The 21,468-nt window shown below is 42.4% G+C and overlaps 1 protein-coding gene across 1 annotated transcript; it reads left to right on the forward strand.

Moving 5' to 3' along the window:
• Positions 1–262: 262 nt before the first annotated feature.
• On the forward strand, positions 263–21,255 carry LOC146697636 (uncharacterized). Its single transcript, XM_085476514.1, has 7 exons — positions 263–671; positions 3,062–3,109; positions 7,476–8,108; positions 11,758–12,729; positions 12,965–13,552; positions 18,504–19,712; positions 19,802–21,255. The coding sequence occupies exons 1-7, from the start codon at positions 668–670 to the stop codon at positions 21,253–21,255; spliced, it is 4,908 nt and encodes a 1,635-aa protein (XP_085332640.1). The 5' UTR covers positions 263–667.
• Positions 21,256–21,468: the final 213 nt, after the last annotated feature.

Here is a 21,468-nt window from a genome sequence, read left to right on the forward strand (position 1 = left end):
GGTGGTGAAGGCAGCAGAGCACATCACTGGCACGAGGCTTCCTTAAAGCACACAGCATCATCAAGGACCACAGCCACTGCAACAACTGCCACACAAAAAACAAAACAAACATTTTTTGTACTGTTTAGTCTGTACTGCTGCTCATTCCTGTGCAGTGTCCCATCCCCCCCCTCACATTCCTATTTAAGATTTTCTTTATTTAATCACTAGTGTGTACATATATTTATATATACATATATATATTTAGTCAGTTAACTGAAAATCTCTTTTTTCTTTTACTACATCTTATTAATATTTTGCTCTTTACTATTTTTCTATTTATTTTTTATTATTTTTTTTTCTACTGTACCATTCTGCTGCTGACTGTCTTCTGCTCGTCAAACACATGTCATTGCGATGTTGGACCTGTGCTAACTTGCATATGACAAATAAAACCGAAACTGATGTGAGACCTGTGCTCCGCCGCAGCGGGGACAGACTGAAGGGTTTCAGTTGTTTTTACGTTAAATTTCAACTCTGAGCAGAACAAATCATCTGATTAGAAACACGTTTAAAAGTAAAGCATTAAGAAGTTTCTGCATGAAGCGGCTGTGCTGACATCGATGGATCAACGCTGATCCGGTGACTCTAACACGTTAAAAGGATTATTTTTGATCGATCCGGATCGATGGGTGAGTATCGGCTGATCACACTGTCAGCTGGTTTTTATCACAGAAACTGAGCAGGACGCAGTTTTCTGATGTTTCTTTTAATAAACTGACAGAAATGTAGAAACTTTCAGTTTTCAGGTAAAATCAGATTAACTCCAGCTGCTGAAGCGGAAACAGACGGAAGTGAACAGACCGACCGCACAAAGCTTTTTATTATCACTGTTTGATTTCAGAGCGATCCCAGTCTGACTCTGATGGTACACACTTAGATAACGTTAGTGTTTGTTTGTTTGTTCGTTCGTGTTAACCGTCACATTCGTAATCATTGCTCATCCGCCATGTTGGATTTGGGCGGCCTTCAGCAGAGAGCTACACAGGTGTGTTTTTGCAGGAAGCTCCATGTTTAACGCTTCACAAGTGCTCGATGTCCTCGTGGATAAAACTACTTCCTTTTGTCCTTGTTCTAATCACTCATTTTATCTTTTTACGTTTTTCTCTGTTGTGGTTGAACTGAAACTGTTTTAAATGTGATGAGATTTGATCTTAATTATCCCGTTTGTTCTTTGAGTTTCAATCTTCATTTATTTATTTATTTATTGTTCTTTCACTGACAGCATTTCTGGGAGTGTTTTTGTTTTAAACCTGGGCAGGTTTGACATTTCCGGGATGTTGTTGCTGATCGTCTCTGATCTGATATCTTTGAGGCTTTTTGTTGCCATGTTTCAATATTCCAGTTCATGTTTTATCATTTTCAATTTTATTTTTATACCATTAAATCACAACAACAGTTAATGTGCTTTATATTGTAAAGTAAAGAGTTTCTCATCAGCACTCATCACACTCTTATACTCAACAAAAATATAAACGCAACACCTTTGTTACTGCTCCCATTCCCCATGGGATGGACGTAGAGACCTAAAATTCATTCCAGATACACAATATAACCATCCCTCCCAAACAGTGGTCACAAATCAGTCCAAATGTGTGGTAGTGGGCACATCTGCTATATTGAGATAATCCATCCCACCTCACAGGTGTGCCACATCAGGATGCTGATCTGACATCATGAGTAGTGCACAGGTGTACCTCAGACTGCCCACAACAAAAGGCCACCCTGGAATGTGCAGTTTTTTGCGCTATTGGGGGTCTGGGGACCCAGAACCGGTCAGTATCTGGTGTGACCACCATTTGCCTCATGCAGTGCAACACATCGTCGCATGGAGTCTATCAGATTGTCAATTGTGGCCTGTGGAATGTTGGTCCACTCCACTTCAATGGCTGTGCGAGGTTGTTGGATATTCGTGGGAACTGGTACACGCTGTCGTATACGCCGGTCAAGCACATCCCGAACATGCTCAATGGGTGACATGTCCGGAGAGTATGCTGGCCATGCAAGAACTGGGACATTCTCAGCTGCCATCTGCCCTGAACAATGTGAACCATGATTCATCCGTGAAGCGCACACCTCTCCAACGTACCAGACGCCATCGAATGTGAGCATTTGCCCACACAAGTCTGTTACGGCGACGAGCTGGAGTCAGGTCAAGACCCCGATGAGGACGACGGGCATGCAGTTGAGCGTCCCTGAGACGGTTTCTGACAGTTTGTGCAGAAATTGTTTGGTTGTGCAAACCAATTGTTCCAGCAGCTGTCTGGGTGGCTGGTCTCAGACGATCTTGGAGGTGAACCTGCTGGATGTGGAGGTCCTGGGCTGGTGTGGTTACACGAGGTCTGCGGTTGTGAGGCCGGTTGGATGTGCTGCCATATTCTCTGAAACGCCTGTGGAGACGGCTTATGGTTGAGAAATGAACATTCAATGCACGGGCGACAGATCTGGTTGACATTCCTGCTGTCAGCATGCCAATTGCACGCTCCCTCATTGCTTGTGGCATCTGTGGCATTTTGCTGTGAGACAAAACTGCACATTCCAGGGTGGCCTTTTGTTGTGGGCAGTCTGAGGTACACCTGTGCACTACTCATGATGTCAGATCAGCATCCTGATGTGGCACACCTGTGAGGTGGGATGGATTATCTCAATATAGCAGATGTGCCCACTACCACACATTTGGACTGATTTGTGACCACTGTTTGGGAGGGATGGTTATATTGTGTATCTGGAATGAATTTTAGGTCTCTACGTCCATCCCATGGGGAATGGGAGCAGTAACAAAGGTGTTGCGTTTATATTTTTGTTGAGTGTATATTATTAGTTACATTTAACAGATCATAAGTTTCAGTGCAACAGACGCTTGGATAAAAACATTCTCTTCCTGTATATTTGCTGCAACATTATATGTTGGAAACTGGTTTTTCCCACTTTCTCCTTCACTGTCAACAAAGAAATTTCATCACTGTGGGAATTTGACACAGTTTAGGTTTTTGTGTAACTGGTTTTTCTTTTATATTCACAGAGGTGCCTCAGCAGCGAACAAGCAGCTATGAGCTTATTCCCCCCAACAGTAAGTTAATCTTGACTCAAATATAAACTGTTTGGCCAAAAAAGTCACACTGTAATATTTCTTTGGACTAACTTTGATATGGTACATATTCATTGTGATATTATTTCTATTTATATAACCTTATGCAGCATCACAGTATTATTTCCATCCAGTTTTTCGTCCAGTTTAATAATAATAATAATAATAATCAGGGCTCTAGAGTGCGACCAATTTGGTCGCAAATGCGACCAAATTTTTCAGTGGTGCGACTAAAAATAAATATTTGGTCGCACAGGTGCGACCAACTGTTCCGGTAACAAAAAAAAAATCTCTGTAACTCTCCGTGTGGTCAACAACAGACACACATTATGCCCCTATCGTGGACTAAACCAATCAGAGATAGTCAGGGGCGGGACCTCTCTGATTGGCCGTGGTCCAGTTGAAAGTGCAGGTGGAAGAGAGAGGTGAGTAGCTTGAATAAAGCGATATCAATTCATTAACGGATTCCACACAAAGACCTAAACACGGAGCGGACCCAACACATCAGAATCAGCTTAGTCTTTCTCGGCTTTCTCACCCGACGGCCTGAACACGGACACGCTGTCGGAGCTTAGCGATTCTTCGGGTCCGCGCTGTGTTTATGTCTTTTTGCGCTGATTCTGAGCTGCAGGTTTTGTCTCTCTCCAACCAAAATTCACCGAGCCTGCAGCAAAAGAAGCAGCAAACTGCGCTTCACATTTGATCAATGTCGTCATGAATTCCCTCTGACTTTTGCTGTTTTGCTTCCACCACGATAAAAATCACACTTCCTGCACAGCTCTCTCTCTCTCTCTGTACTTCAGGAACAGTTTCCTGTCTCAAATCTGTTTTCTGCATTATTCATTCGCTTATTACCCACCAGTCTAGCGTTATTTACAGCGCTTTTTCTTTTTTCACTTAAATGACCTCGGACAAGAAAGCCTAATTTCTGCTGTTCAATACTGAAGAAATTTAAATTTCTTAAAATTATGCAAAATTGCAGAATATTTTTAAGGTTATCTGCTATAAAAAGCCAGACCAGGAAAATCTCCTTCATGTTTTCCTGTGTTTTATTCTCAGTTACTTTCACACAAAGGCATCTGCTGTGATTTTCACAATTCTGATGAAGTCTCATGTGTATCAGTACTGATAAATGATCAGAATTATAATATTTCTGACTGTCTGAGGCTAAATTGAATCAAATCAGGACTTTGAGAACCGGAATCGAATGGATTATAGAAATCAGTGATGATACTCAGCCCTAGTGAGCAGCCTAGGCCTGAGAGAAGTGGATGTACTGTAGCTGTGGGTAATAAGAAAAGATGAAAAGAACTATTGATAACTTTTTTGTTAAGTTAAGGCCTGATCTGTCTGAAATTCATAGCCAGTGCTCTGACACGGTGCCATCAATATTTGAATGCTGAAAAAGCACATTATATGCTGCAGTAAATGCACTGCCCAAGTGTCCCCTCTCCCCACGGCCTTTCAGCAGCAGACAGCAGCAAACAGGTCGTCAGAGGAGGCCAAGATGATGATTAAGTTTTTAACATTTTCTACAATATTGACAAAGCACTTTAAGCACAAGTTTGTTAGTTAATAATTTAGAAATTAATATTGTCTGTATGGACTCCCCCCCCTCCCCCCCCAAAGAAAGTGCACATGTAAAACTGCGGTGTTAAGCGATGCGGTTGAAAAATTTGAGTGCGCCTAACTTTTGTGCCGGTACGCCTAAATTTTTAAAGTTAGGCGTACCGGTGCGCCCATGTCAAAAAGTTAGTCTAGAGCCCTGATAATGTATACTTTATTGATCCCCGTGGGGAAATTACTTTTTTTTCTCTGTATTTGATCCATTCACTCAGTGAAGCAGTGGGCAGCCACTAAGCAGGCACCCAGGAAGCTGTGTGTAGGGACAGTACCTTGCTCAAGGGTGCCTCAGTGGATTCAAACCCCAGCCTTCCGATCATGGGACGACCCCTCTACCTACTGAGCTATCCCTGCCCCAGTTGTGCATCTTGCTGATGGGAAAGTCTAACAGCTATGTCAAATCTACTCCGGCACCTCCCAAAGATTCTCAGTGGAGTTAATGTCTAGACCAGGGGTCAGCAACCTTTTACACCCAAAGAGCCATTTGGAGCCGGTTTCCACGCAAAACAAAACACTGGGAGCCGCAAATACATTTTGACATCTAAAATGAAGATAACACTGTATATATTGTTTTTACCTTTATGCTTTGTGTGAACAACTAAGGTGTGTTGCTTATGAAATCCATGAAGTGCTACAGAGAAAATTACATTTTATTTATTTGATTAACACATTTTGAACTCTTAAAGAAATATAACCAAAGGAAAGCTGAACTAAAATGATCCAGCAAACAAAAACTGCTGTGAGCCACCCTTATATCGCCTTTGTGCTTTTGGAGCCTTGACCTGACTTTTAAAAAATAATTGAAAAAAAAAAGCACTATGCTGCTAAAAAAAATATTTGCAAATTTCTGCCTAAATATGTATTTTACCTGGTTAATGTGTGTGGCGGGGCGTGGTCTGCAGCGCCGCTGCAGCAGAGGCGGACGCACCTCGCCACCTTAACGTCTGCGCTATCTCTGCTGTTGTGTTGGTGTGTGTCGGGCTGTGAGCTGAAAAGCTACAGCCGGCTGTATGCGTCAGCAACCGTGTGTGAAAAGTGGTCAGTAAAGAGATGCTGAAAAGCGTGTTCATGCACACATCGTCGGGTCTGCCGTGATATGTTTACAACGGGACTTCTGCTCCTGAACCTCTGCGCACAGCGTCTGTACGAAGTCACTTTCATCTTTACGCAGGACTGTAAGCTGTCGTCTGTGAGGCGTGAGCGCTGTTTGTTTTAACATAGTTCACAGTGGAGCTGCTGACATAATGTGGATCCGAAGATCCGAAATTGGCCTACATGGGGTCGAAAGTGTCGATAAATGCACGGCGTTTCGGCGGCTACACCGGCTTCCGCGAGTGTGACGCTTATTTTGAGCATGAAAAAAATAATAAAATATAATTTTATATTTATATTTCAATATCACAATAATCTTCCAATTTAGAACTACAAGTTAAAAAAAGTAACATAAATAAAATGCACTTCAGCTAAATACTTAAAAAAAACTCATTTATTTTCCCAAACCACACCGAGCCGCACTAAAAGGACCAAAGAGCCGCATGTTGCCGACCCCTGGTCTAGACTCTGGGTCCAATCCATGTGTGAAAATAATGTTTCATGATCCCTGATTTCACAATCTGAGTCAGAAAATATCCACTGATGGAAAAAACTTGACAATCCAGTATATTCAGTCAACTGTCATCTTTGTTTTGGATGACATAACACGACAGACTCTCAGGCACTGGTTTGGCTTTGAGTGGGCAACCATGTACCAAACGGCTGAGAGCAGCCGGCCTGGGTTCCTCTCAGCCGTTTGGTACATGGGTTAGGGTTAACCCATGTACCACGGGTTCTAGTCCAACCCGTGGCCCTTTGCCGCATGTCCGCCCCTCTGTCTCTGCTTTCCTGTCCTTTCTTCATTGCCAAATAAAGCTGAAAAAGGCTAAAAAAAATAAAAATAAAAATGAAACTATTATTAAAAAAACAACACTACAGAACCTGGACCTGACCAACTGGAGCAACTCCAGGTCACATCCTGATAACTAGACATGATGTATGCATCACTTTTCCAGTGTTTCTGCTCCCAATCAAACTGAAACATTTTCTGCAGATTAATTTCACTGATCACTGTTTTTCTTAGTTACACAGATGTTTAGTGCCAATTCCACGAGTTTCTTTCTATTGTGTGTTTGAATGTTAACTTTAATTACGGTATAAATTATTTTTTAATTGCCTCAAAGCACTGTTGATTTATATGGGTCTTAATGTTTCCATCTTTTATGTGAAGCACATGGAGTTTGCATGCAATGAATTATACTGTATACACATAGTTGGCATGACATTTTGCAGTGGAACCTGTTGGTTGAATCCAGGTGTGAGCTTGTTGTGGTCGGGCAGTGTCTGTTTCATTTGGAAATGACAAAACTGAAAAATGTTGTTGAACCTAAATTAAATCACATTTTTCATTCAAAACACAAATAATATTGCAGGGTTTCTTTCTCGAACTAGATCAAAACCATTTTTTGGAAATAGCATGATGTATTTGTTGATGAATAACTGTTTTTTAACATTTGCAATTTCCTGCATATTTTATGGGTATTAATGTTTTTCTGGAGAAGATTCCTCAAACTATTTATCATATGTTTCCTCTCTGATGATCAGCAAACATGATTTTAACACACTAAACATCTTAGAGTGACCCTGGCTCTGTTTTTGTTGACTCCCTGTTGTCGTTGTGTTTTGATGCCAGTGTCTGAGCTGAGGGTTGTCCTGCTGGGGAACAGCTGGTCTCAGAGGAGAGATGTGGGGAACTTCATACTGGGAGGGGCCGTGTTCAGCACTGAGGAACCAGACTGCTGTGTGAGGGTCAGCGGGCGGTGCAGGTGGAAAGAAATCGTTCTGATCAACACTCCAGATCTGCTGCATCCAAACATCTCTGAGGACAAACTGACAGAGTTGATAGAAACCTGTGTGAGGCTCTCTGATCCTGGACCTCACGTGTTCCTGCTGGTTCTACAGCCTGAAGACTTCACTGAGGAGCAAAGACTGAGGCTGCAAACAGTCCTGGAAGACTTTGGTGATCAGTCATTTGAACACTCGCTGGTCCTGATATCAACACCTGCAAAGGAACAATTAGCTTCCAGTGAAAGTTATATGGAAGATCCCCCATTAAAGGCCATGATGAAAACGTGTAGATTCAGATATGTGAAGCAGAAGAACCTTGAACCTCTGGAACTGTGGACACGTTTAGGTCAGATTGTGAAAGAAAACAATGGAGAACATGTGAGCTGTGATTTATCTGAAACTGGAGCAGATGGTTCTCATCAAACCCTGAAACATCAGCTGTCAGTGCCTGCAAACATGGATCCTGCTCGAGCTGCTGGTGAGTTCAGGAAAACATTTTATTACTTTTAAATGTTTGTTGGGTCTCTCTGTACTCTGAGCTCTTCTGCTGGCAGGAGGACAAAATATAAATAAGTTCAGTAAGTCCCATATTTAAAAACACTATAGAAATAAAAATAAATAAATAAATAACAACTAGGGACACAATGCCATGAAATCAGTAATTTGTTGAAGGCCCTGCCACATGCGTCGGAAATCTGAGCTGTTGTAGTGTCCTTCCAGCTTCGGTCTGTATTGCCTCTTGGCTTCCCTGATGGATCTACGCAGGTCTTATTTTGTCCCCCACAGCGTCACCAGAGGCAAATGCAGTGGAGCGTGCATGTAGCATGGAAGGTACCTCAGAGTTCAACCATGGTTTCTGATTTGGATATGTTTGTAGTACTTGGTGGGGACAATATTGTCAATGCATGTGCTGATGTAGCTGGTAACCACTGATGCATATTCCTCTAAATCCACAGAACTCTCCTCTCTTACGCCAGCAGTCTTAAACACACCCCAGTTTGTAACATCAAAGCAGTCCTGAAGCACCAAATCAGATCTCTTTGCTCCAAACTTTAGTAATTTTAGCGTGTGAATGTGTGTGTGAATGTGTGTGTGAATGTGTGTGTGAATGTGTGTGTGAATGTGTGGATGACTGAATGTAGTGACTAAGTAAAGCGCTATACAAATACAGGCCATTTACCATTTTGTTCGGGGCTCGTTTGAGGAGCTGCCTGTATGCTGGACAGAGGAACACAGAAATGTGGTCGGACTGTCCAGAGTGCAGGCGAGGCACTGCCTTGTTTGCGCCCCTTACATTGCTGTAGACGTGATGTTCCCACATATTGATGGAACCTCATGAGCACAGTCCTGAGGTTGCAGTGATTAAAATCCGCGGCAACAACAAACACGGCATCTGTGTGAGCGCTCTCGTGTTTGCTGATGTGTGTCTGTAACTGTATTGCCTAGTCTAGCGAGCTTCCCGTAGTCCAGGTTTCCGTAAAAATCAGAGCACAGCACTCTCTGATCTCATGTTGAGATGTTATCCTGGTTCTCAGCTCATCCATCTTGTTTTCGAGAGAGCAGACGTTGGCTAACAAAAGGCTAGAGGTGGTCGTGTGGCTCTAGCCTTTAGTCTAGCATGTAGCCCACCTCTCTTGCCAGGCTTCCGTCTTGGATGCGCTGGTCGACGGCCACTCTGAGTAGTTGAGAATAATCTTTAAAAGTTGTTGAGATATTCATGTTCAAACATTGCCTCAGATTTCAATGTGCAGGACTAAATCAGACATGAAGGTCAGATTGATAGGCATCTGAAAACTATTTGATATATGAAGCTAAAATTACACATCAATCATTTTCTATCTGCAAACTTTGGATCATAAAGCTTAAAGCAAATTGGAGATGGTCAAGCAGGATAAATGAAAATTTACTGATTTGAGGAGGAATGATCCTTAACTTCTCTTTGGACTTTGGAATTAACTCAAAAAGTAACACATGGAATGTAGAATAAGGTCGGGTACGGCATGAAGTCCAGCTCAGCCATGATACCTTCAGATCAGCTCATTTCAATATCAGCCCACGTCATCTGATTTCTCAGCCAATATCTTCACATATATACAAATAAAACCCTGATTCCAAAATAGTTGGAGCGCTGAGTGCAATGTAAATAAAAACTCAATACAGTGATTTACAGATTTCATAAACACATTTATTTTCCAATATAAGGCACCTCTGGCACAACTGCCAGACTTGTATAGGATCAGCGACCCCCCCCCCCCCCCCCGCCATCAGGTCCCCCTTCATCCTTTTTTATGGCCAAAGTGAGTCAGAAAGTCTGCAAACCAGCAGTTAGCACTTAATCAGTTCGACAGGTGTGGGTGTGCATGCCAGACGTGAACTGCTATCTATGTTGAGTAGGGCTGCCACGATTAGTCGACTATCAAAATCGTCGATGACTGATTTAATAGTCGACGCGTCGTTTGAAGCTTTGTAAGATCACAAAGGACGCAGGAATGAGTAGCAGGATTTAAGAGTGTAATAACGGACTGAAACAGAAGATGGCAGCACTGCATGTACAAGGATGCCAGCTGCCGTTAAACCCCGAAGAAGAAGAAACTGTGTCCCAGAATTCATAGCGCAGCCCAGCTCAGTTTCCAACAATGGCGGCAGCTAGTTAGTTTTAATATTATTCTTATTATTCTTTCTGGGTCACAAAATAAACGTTTAACATATTTTCAGGCGAGAATGTAGCTGTGTAAACCTCAAATATCGGCTCAGTTTATCAAGACACCACATATTTTCAAAAGCGCTCCGACGTTTTCGGAGACGTCTGTTACCCACTAGCTCGATAGCGAGCCGGGAGCTAGGCTCACTAGAGCCGTGAGAACACCGGACTCCCGGCAGATCGTTTTCAAACCCACCGCCATCTTTCACTACTCAGGTTAAATATATATGAGTCACTTAGATAACTTAACAATGTTATTGTTTGGCTTTTTTTAGTATTTTATTTGTTCCTGAGTAAATCAGTTTGTCTGAGATTAAAGTTATAGTTTTTACACAGCTGAATCAAGTCAAGCAGACAGCTGATTATCAGAAGTGTGAGATGCTCAGAATATACTCCGGTGTCCTGTTATATTTTAGATAGCAAGGAGTTTATTAAACTTCACTGAAACAATCTGCAAATTTCATTAAAATTTAATAAACTATCATCTTGTCTTTATTTTTAGTTAGCACAGACCTTAAACACTTCAAGCTGTAAGCTAATGATAGTTATATAAGAGCAGATGCTGCTGGTGCAATAAGCTGTAGTTTTACGTCCAGTGGATGATGATCTGATTAATCGACTAATCGCAAAAATAATCGGTGACTAGTCGACTATCAAAATAATCGTTTGTGGCAGCCCTAATGCTGAGTAAGGGTTTTTCTCACCTCACCTGTGTCTGCTCCGGGGTCCACCTCACTCTCTCCACTCAGTCTGTCCAGCGGACTGTAACAGTTACTTATTGATCCTAATCATTACATTTTCATACAGTATTGATAAGCATGTGTTATACAAAAAGTGGTACAATATTTTTCATTAATATATAATGATAGATATATTTGACCTATATGCATCATGTGATTTAAACATGGAGGTTAAATGCTTAACACAGTGACTCCACTATATAAACACTGCACTGTAAGTGTGGACAGTATATATGGATATACAGTCAAGCCCATAATTATTTATACCCATGGCAAATTTTGACTTAAAGTTAATTTTCTTCAACCAGCAAGTTTTTTTGTTCTGTTTTTTTTGTTTTTGTTTTTTTTTTTTGACAGGAAATGAAACAAGAGTCTCCCAAAAGATAATATCACACAAACCACTTTGAAACCCACCTCCAGTAAAGTCACGTGTTGTTATTAATACATCGTCCTTCTGTGCTGGGCTCTTGCTTCTGTGTCCCCCGAGTGTGAAATGATGGGGAGATCTGCAAACAGACACATACAGCGAAATTAAAATAAGTTCAGATGGAAAAATCAGTCTTGTGTGTCTTAAAAAGTGTTTTAATTACTGATTATTTATTTGATTATTGATATATTGAGATGTATCATGTTAAGACGCTGATGAGCACATCACTAAACTCTTCTTATTCCTTGTTGTTTGGCAGCTCGTGGACTCAGGATTGTGCTGTTTGGGAAAAACGAGGAAGAAAAGACGACACTTGGAAACTTCATCACAAAGAAAAATTCTTTTCAGTTCAGAAATATTTCTCCAGCTAAACACTGTGAAGATGCTGGTGGAGTGTGGAAAGAAAAACCAGTAACAGTGGTGAAAACCCCCGACATGTTCAGTCTGTCTGTGCAGGGAGTGAGAGAGGAGATGAAGAGCTGTGTGAGTCTCTGTCCTCCTGGACCAAACGTTCTGCTGCTGTTGGTCAAACCTTCTGATTTCACTGAGGAGAACAGAAAAACTCTGAAGTTCATCCTGAGTTTGTTTGGAGAAGATTCCTTTAAACACTCGATGATCATCAGCACGTACAGACATCAGTGGAAAGAAACAAGCGTCTCTGTGAACAAGCTCCTTCAGGACTGTGATGGAAGACACTACAACATGTTTACCAATGAGCACAAAGTGTTAATGGAGAAGATTGAAGACATGCTGCAAGAAAACAAAGAAAGCTTCCTCATCCTCACTGCAGAGAAGACAAAGCAAGAAAAACAAGAGGACTGGGAGAGGAAAGAAAAAGAGTGGCAGGAAAATCAGTCCAGGGAAATTGAAAGAATACGTCAGGAGGAGGAAGAAAAGCAGAAAAAGCTCCAAGAAGAGTTTAAGCAGGAAAGAGAAAAATATGAAATAACAAGAAAAGAAAATCAAATCAATTCAAAACTGGTGCAACAGCATGAAGAAGAAATGCAGCAGAAAGAGGAAGCACACAGAAAAGAGTTTAACCTGTTACAGAAAAGCTGGAACCAGAAAGAAAAGGAACTAAAAGAAGAACTGATGAGAACACAAACACAACTGCAACAAGGAATTAATAAAAATAAAAAACAGAAAGATGAAATAAAGAACGAAAAACCTGAAGAAGAAAGAAAAGAACTCAATAAAACCGTCCGACTTGTGCCCGACCGAAGAACAGACAGTGAGTTTGTCTTCAGTTCAGTCAAGGTTGTCCTCTCCCTGAGCTGACATAATCTGGTTTGAGGAAAATTAGTAAAAATGTTCAAAAACCTGTTTGGGGAGACGAGCAGAATCATTTCAATCAATCATCACCGTACACTGAGACAGAAATTATTCTTTTTACTACAAAAATTAGTGACTAACATAAACATCACATAAATGTTTTAACACATGCACTCATTTTATTTTTTCCCCAGTGTCTGAGCTGAGGGTCGTTCTGCTGGGGAACAGCTGGTCTAAGAGGAGCTCAGTGGGGAACTTCATACTGGGAGTGACTGTGTTCAGCTCTGAGGATAAAGCAGACCTCTGTCTGAGAGTCAAAAGGGAGCTGAAGGGGAAAGAAATCGATCTCATCAACACTCCAGATCTGCTGTCAACTAAAATCTCCCCAGAAGATCTGAGGAAACAAGTTGAGGACTGTGTGAGACTCTCTGCTCCTGGACCTCATGTGTTTCTGCTGGTCCTCCAGCCTGCAGACTTCACTGAGGATCACAGACAGAGGCTACAAAGAGTCCTTGAACTCTTCGGTGATCCATCATTTGATCGTTCACTGGTTCTGATAATGCCCAAAGACAAGAGTTCACCTTCCATAGAAATGAATCAGCAGCATCCACAGTTAGGAGACATAATCAAGAAATGTAGAGAAAAATTGTTGTGGCAGAAGAACCTGGAACAAGAGCAGCTGTTAGCAGCCATAGATACAGTGGTGAAGAAGAGCATGAGGGAGGAAGTTTCCAGTGAGGAAACATCGGTTTCACTGCCAGTTCCTCGTGTCAAACGTTGTGGTAAGTACAGCTTTTTTTAGCTGGTATTTTTAAAACCTTTACATAAGTTTGACATTCTTGTTTGAAAGTCTTGAGTTTTGATTTCTTCTTCATACGAGTCACCTGGATCACACTTAGTCTGGCCCCTCAGCCAGAACCAGTTTAAGGCTGTGGCTGCCAGCTTCTCTCTTATGGAACGCCAGGACTGCCATAATGAATTAATTAAATACACCATTAAATAATTAATTAAATGTGGCAATAATTAATTAAAATTGGAATTAATTAATTAAATAAATAGTTATGATATATGTAATTAATTAATTATTGACACATTTAATTAATTATTTATGTATTTCACGTTTTAATTAATTATTGACACATTTAATTAATTAATTATTGACATATTTAATTAATTATTTATGTATTTCACATTTTAATTAATTATTGACACATTTAATTAATTATTGACACATTTAATTAATTATTTAATGATATATTTATTTATTTCATTTTGGCAGTCCTGACGCCTGGCTCTCATCATGAAATAATTTTATCTGTCAGCCTCACCCATCAAACTCAGGGGGCGGGGTTAACGCTGATCGAGTCAAAACCATTGCTTTGGCCTGGTGGCCATTGTTTCTAGCACACAACAACCGGCATGTGGAAGCTAACAGAACTGAGCTTTGAAAAACCCTGTTTGTGTGTTACCAAATACCGTTTTAATATTTTTTTAGCCGAGAATGTAGTGGTTTAATCTTCATGTGTCTGGTCGGTTTGTCAAGATACAGCCTCTTTGCAAAAGTGTTTCGATGATTTCGGAGATGTCGTCCCAGTCTCACGGCAAAGCGTGGGATAGACCCGCTCGCCTCGCAAGCAATCCCACCGACAAAGCGCAGGCCCCGGTACACAGCTGTAGTAACCCCCGCTGACTTCTTTTACTGAGGTTATATTTATCGGTGTTTTATTTCCTGATGTTCTTATGTGTCCTACGTGTTTCAGTCGCCAATTCTGAATTATAACTAACATTAAAAACATGTTTAAGGAGGAGAGAGAGCAAATAAATCTGTTTAACATCTGATCTTTGGGTTTTTGTTCAGTAATCAGCGTGACCTGTGTATAAACACATAAAAGAGATAACGTTGGTGTTTCCGTCATGTAGTAACTGCTGGCTTTAACTGTACAAAGGTTGTTCGACACTATGAAACACATACAGACTTCATGATGTTCGGCTAATATTTTTATTGTGAATATTAATCATGCTGACCTCGCTCTGTACACCACGCAGCGAGGTCAGCATATCCACGATATCCTCAGCTCCATGAGTTAACACAAAGTTTCCCAGCTGACTATCTAACTGCCAACTATTCCAGAGACGTGAAAATATACAGCATAAAGAAAAGTGTAAGAGACTCAGCAGCAGATTAGAATAACAGTTTGTGGCGTGAATAAGACACGGCGGGACCACGGAGCAACGTTCAGAGTCATCTTTATTTACATCTCACCACACCACAACACCCCCAAACCCCTCAGTCCCCGTGTTTTTAACTAGGCGGGCGTGATTAAGGATGCCGTGCAGGTGCGTCCGCCCTCCCTGCACGGCACCGCAGACCACGCCCCACCACATACCCCCATCGCCCGATTGAGGCCGGGGAGCCATCCGGCCGAACCTACTCCCCCACCGCCAGTGGGAAGGGAATCAGCCCGGACAGCTGGCACCCCCAGGCCCCGGCCAAGCGACGGGGAGGTGCGAGTTCAGGCGGCCGCCCGCGAATCCAGCGGCGCAGGCAAAGCTGGTTCGGAAGTCGGACACGTGACAGGTGCACCCGGCGCGGCCGGCACAAGCGTGAGCCCCAGCTCACAGGTGGCTGGGCAGAGGTGTGGCGTGTACAGGCCTCTGGTGGTGGTGAGGCCGTTCTGGCGAGCACGGCGATCTCAAGCGTGGCGCCCGCCTCGCTCGCCAGTTCCACTCGAGCAAGCTCCCCTGGCACTGGGACCTCCAGCTCCTTGCGCGGCCCCTCCGTCACCGCTGTCGCTCCCTGCTGGAGCAGCCCATAGCGCGACTCCTCCGTCACTACTGCTCCCTCCGCCGCCACTCCCGGCTCGAGCAGCCCCTCGTGCAGCTCCTCTTTCTCCAACCGGCGCAGACCCTCGCGCACCTCGTCTGCCGCCTCCGGTTGGAGCGGCTCATCCACCACTCCCGGCAGGAGCAGCCCTTCACCTGGCTGTTCCCCCTCCTCCGGCAGGCGTAGATCCCCGCGCGCCTCGTCTGCCACCTCCGGCTGCTGAGGTGCCTCACGCGGCTCCTCCACCGCTTCACTGTCCTCGGGACACACCTGTGGGGGTGGCGCCCAGGCCCAGAGCAGCGCCGCCAGCTCCCCAATCCTTTCCAGGTGCCGCTCGGACTGGTCCTGCAGCTCTTCCTGCTGGCGACGCACCTCCGCCGCCTGCTCCCGCTGGGCGGCCGCCATTTCGGCCACCCTCTGGGCCAGCTCCTCCATTCCCTGGCTCCGATATGGACCCGCCGTGCTGCCTCCTGGGTTTCGGCACCAATGTGGCGTGAATAAGACACGGCGGGACCACGGAGCAACGTTCAGAGTCATCTTTATTTACATCTCACCACACCACAACACCCCCAAACCCCTCAGTCCCCGTGTTTTTAACTAGGCGGGCGTGATTAAGGATGCCGTGCAGGTGCGTCCGCCCTCCCTGCACGGCACCGCAGACCACGCCCCACCACACAGTTATACATTTAATAAATCACCAAATGAATCCAAGAAACGAGCAAACCTGTTCCGACAATTTGAATTTGTATTCCCTCAGCTGCAGACTCGCTGCTGTTTAAATGTTTGAAAAGGAAGATTAGATATAAACAAACGTCAAACATAGACTCAGTCTGCCTTCACATTTGATATGAGGCCAGCACGTATAGTGGCCTCAGCAGGCTATTACTGAAATACACGTGCTATATCATAAACTATGATATAAACAAGGAGGTCCTATTAACATGTTTAGTTTTAAAGAACACCTTCCTGCCTTTAGTCTCATTCATGAGCAGTATTCGTTTTCTTCTAACATCCAGAAGTCTGCACAATGTGTTTCATAGTTTGTAACAAGCCTTTGACAGGTAAACATAACATGACCGAAAAAGCAAAAAAAAAAAAAAAAAAAAAAAAAAGAGAGAGAGAGAGAGAGAGAGAGAGTGTTGACATAAGAAGAGAAAATGCTCTCAATTATGGAGACAGGCAAATGGTTCATTTATGTTTGATGTGTGTTTATTCCTCCCTAAATATCGTCGGTGAAGTTCGCCATGCACGTCAGATTTTCCTGCGCATTTTTATACCTCTGCCAACAGAGAGAGAAAAAAAATCACATTCTAACAGACAGCTGGTGCTTAGAATACAGTTGAATAACTATTAAAAAACAGATGATATTTAGATGATAGTTCAGTCTAACACATGTGCCAGTGAACCATTAAACGTCTGTGAAACTATGCAGTTATGAAACGTAACTTTAACCTCAGCCAAACCGATTTGCTCAGTTGTAAATAAAACAGCGAAGTAAACGTGACCCGACAGACAGAACCTGAGTGAATGAAGTCCAGCGTTTAACCACTGAGAGCTAAAACTCAGCTGAGGTTTGAAAGCTGTGTGCCGGTGATTGGACATCAGCCGCTGATGAAGCTGTTCGCCTATAAAGTGCTCTGTAAGGAAACAAGCTCCAGCAGCTCTGCGCTAGGGGAAAATACTATATTTACTTATCTTGTGCAGTTAAACTGTGACTATCACCAGGTAACGTAGGCGTGTTTCTTGAATTAGCAGCAGGTGTTAAACAGCTGACAGATGAGGAGGAGGATGCATGCAGGTAAACTGAGGGTCTGCTGAGCTGATCGCTGGTTTCGTGAGAAAAATGTCAGCTCGTTCTTTATGTTACAGAAGCACAGAGACACAAGACCAGGCGGAAAGAGACGATCGTTCGGTGAAAATGAGAATCTGCGAATGCAACATGTGGAACACGGAGAGTGGAATATGTAAACAAACCGGTTAATGTACCCCCTCGGTGCGCTCTGCATGCTAACTGTTAGCAGAGCTAGTGAAATCTCTGAAAACATCTGAGCACTTTTGCAAACATGTTCTATGTTGACAACCTGACCAGACATACCGACATTCGCGGCTAAAACACTGTTAAAAGTGTAGCTGGTGACAGAAAAACGGCCTGTGATTTGATCTGCATTCTGGGATAACTGGCTGCCCCAAGTCTACACAAGCAATCGATTATCTAGGATCGACCTGTTTTGACTTACTTTGCACGGCAACCAATCAAATGTTAGAGAAGCTGCATGGGCAGCGTTAACCCCGCCCCCTGAGTTTGATGGGTGAGGCTGACAGATAAAATTATTTCATGACGAGAGCCAGGCGTCAGGACTGCCAAAATGAAATAAATAAATATATCATTAAATAATTAATTAAATGTGTCAATAATTAATTAAATGTGTCAATAATTAATTAAAATGTGAAATACATAAATAATTAATTAAATGTGTCAATAATTAATTAATTAAATGTGTCAATAATTAATTAAAATGTGAAATACATAAATAATTAATTAAATGTGTCAATAATTAATTAATTACATGTGTCATAACTATTTATTTAATTAATTAATTCCAATTTTAATTAATTATTGACACATTTAATTAATTATTTAATGGTGTATTTAATTAATTCATTATGGCAGTCCTGGCGTTCCATACTCTCTAACCTAAAAACGAGTAAAGTGAGTAAAAGTCAGCTGATCTGAATAATCATTGAGACTGAACATGAGGAACATGCAGGTTTGTGGAATTCAAGAAATCAAAGCTCAAATGCAAGACTGAGGGGCCCGGTCATTAACAGTTCACACTGTGAAATGAAATGTAAAAAAATGATGTATGTATGAAGGTTATTAACCAGTTTAAGTTTTTAATATATTACAGCACGTGAACTCAGGATAATGCTGTTTGGAAAAAGTGAAAAAAAGAAATCAGCCCTAGAAAAGCTCCTCGTTGGGAAAAAAGAGTCTGAAGGTTTTGGAGGAAAGCAATCTGGTGCTGCCTCTGGAGAGAGGAACAGGAAACCTCCCACAGTTGTAAAAACTCCCGACATCTTCAGTCTGCCTGTGAATGAGCTGTTTATAGTGATGAAGAGCTGTGTGAGTCTCTGTCCTCCTGGACCAAACGTTCTGCTGCTGTTAGTCAAACCTTCTGATTTCACTGAGGAGAACAGAGAAACTCTGAATTTGGTCCTGAGCTTGTTTGGTCGAGATGCTTTTAATCACTCCATCGTCATCCTAACGCATAACGAGGAAGGGAATAACTCAGTGGATAAACTCATTGAAGAATCCAAACAAAGGCAGCACTTTGTTAATTTTGACAGGAAAGACTCCTTCTCAGATTCCTCAGAGTTGATGGCAGAAATGAATGAGATGGTGAGTAAAAACTGGGGAAAATATCTCATATTAAAAGAAGAGGCTAAACCCAATCTGAAGTCCAGTCTGAACCTGGTTCTGTGTGGGAGGAGAGGAGCAGGGAAGACGTCAGCAGCCAAGGCCATTTTAGGTCAGACTGAGCTTCATTCAGCCTCCAACTCATCAGAGTGTGTTAAACATCAGGGAGAGGTGTGTGGACGTTGGGTTTCCCTGGTGGAGCTGCCTGCCTTGTATGGAAAACCTCAGGAGGCAGTGATGGAGGAATCATTCAAGTGTATCTCCCTCTGTGATCCTGAGGGTGTCCATGCCTTCATCCTGGTCCTACCTGTGGCTCCCCTCACTGATGAAGACAAGAGAGAGTTAGAGACCATCCAGGATGCATTCGGCTCTCGAGTCAATGACTTCACCATGATTCTGTTCACCGTGGACTCAGATCCTACAGATCCAGCTGTTGGTAACTTTGTAAGACAAGACAAAGACATTCAGAAGCTCTGTCAGACTTACAGAGGACGATATGTTGTTCTCAACATTAAGAACAAACAGCAGATTACAAAGATGTTTGAGGTTGTGGACAAAATTAGTGATGCCACAAACAAACCACACTGTTATACAAAGACAACATTTCTACATGCACAGATGGACAAAGTCTTACAACAAGATAAATCCATACAGATGCAACATGATGAACTTGAGAAGCTCAAGACGAACCTGATGACTTGTAAGTAGTTTAGATTTTAATATTTTTCTGTGTTTTAAGAGTTTTAATCCAGTGTACAAGTCTTAACTCCGATTGTTTTCATGTTTTAGGTGATGAAGTTGGAGAACAGGACTCAGACTGTCTCAGGATTGTGCTGCTTGGGAAGACCGGCTGTGGAAAGAGCTCTACAGGAAACACCATTTTAGGAAGAGACGAGTTTACAGCTAAATCAAGTCAAATGTCGGTCACAACATATTGTAAGAAGGCACAGGGTGAGGTGGACGGTCGTCCTGTTGTTGTGGTCGACACTCCTGGTCTGTTTGACACAAGTTTGTCCAATGAAGAAATTCAAGAGGAGATGGTGAAATGTGTCAGTCTCCTGGCTCCAGGACCACATGTCTTCTTGGTGGTGATAGGGGTTGGTAGATTCACAGCAGAGGAGAGAGAAATGATCAGGCTCACTAAAAGATTCTTTGGGAAGAATTCAGAAAAGTTCACCATCATCCTTTTTACCAGAGGAGACCATCTGGAGCGTCAGGGAGAGTCTATTGATGATTACATCAAGAACAAATGTCACAGTTCCTTTAAGAAGCTGATCTCTAACTGTGGAGGAAGATACCATGTGTTCAATAACTCTGACAAACAAAACCGCACACAAGTCAGTGAGCTGATAAAAAAGATTGACACCATGGTGAAGGACAATGGAGGAAGCTTCTACACCAACGAGATGCTGCAAGAGGCTGAAGCTGCGATAAGGAAGGAGATGCAGAAGAATTTAAAGGAGAAGGAAGAAGAGATGCAGAAGGAAAAGGAAGAGATTGAAAGAAAACATAAGCAAGAAATGAAAGCCATGAAAAGAAGATTGGCAGAAGAGAGAGAAAAATCAGAAAAGGAGGGAAAACAGAAAGCTGAAGAACTCGAGGAAATGATGAACAAAATTAAGGAAGAACAAGAGAAGAAGAAAAAAGAAGAAGAAATGAGAGAAAAGGAGGAAAAGGACACTAGAGAAGAAAGATATCGACAACAATTAACAATTCAAGAAGTACTTGAAAAGTTAGACAGACAAATTCAGTTGGAAAAAGAGGCAAAGGAAAATGTTGACAGACATCTGGAAGAGACCAGAGAAGAGATGCAACGAAAACAAGAAGCCTGGGAGAAAGAACGAAGAGAAGAGCGAGAGAAACAAAGACAAGAAGATGAAAAGAGACGACAGGAGGAGGAAGAAAGAATAGACAAACTGCTGGAAAGTTACAAACAAGAAAAAATAAAATACGAAAACAACAAATTACAAGAGGAACAAATAAGAAGAGAAATGGAAATAACAGAGAACAATCATCAGAAAACACTGGAGGACCTAAAGAAGAGCTATGAAAGAAAAGCCAGACAGAAAGCAGAAGAGTTCAACGAATCCCAAAAGAAACACATGGATGAATTAAATGCTCAGCGGGAAGAACACGTGAAGGAAATGAACGACAAGGAAGAACGTCAAAAACAGTTTCGTGAACTGATTCAAAAAATCTTAAATGAGGAGGCCAATGACACATCAGCCTGCAGCATTTTATGACGAGAAATAAATGATTTCAGTTGTTTTTCTTTCATTTGTACTGGGAAAAACATTTAAAGAGGCACCGATTTGTTGTTCTGCATGTTTTACATCTTTGGGATTTCCTCACAACAGCAAATAATTCTGACTGGGTGTCATCGAACCTGCCTTAAACACAGTGTCGGACTCCAGTCTCACCATTAAACCACAAGTCACTATCCCAACATTACCAAA

Source organism: Copadichromis virginalis, linkage group LG12 (genome assembly GCF_057382275.1).
Source record: "Copadichromis virginalis isolate Kocher_CV1m ecotype Utaka linkage group LG12, C_Virginalis_male_GT1.1, whole genome shotgun sequence".
Classification (NCBI taxonomy): Eukaryota; Metazoa; Chordata; class Actinopteri; order Cichliformes; family Cichlidae; genus Copadichromis; species Copadichromis virginalis.

Excerpts from the sequence above, each read along its gene's own strand:
- LOC146697636 (XM_085476514.1), top strand. Across the intron at positions 12,730-12,964 it reads GCCCGACCGAAGAACAGACA|TGTCTGAGCTGAGGGTCGTT; the intron begins GTGAGTTTGTCT and ends TTTTTTCCCCAG. Across the intron at positions 13,553-18,503 it reads TCCTCGTGTCAAACGTTGTG|CACGTGAACTCAGGATAATG; the intron begins GTAAGTACAGCT and ends AATATATTACAG.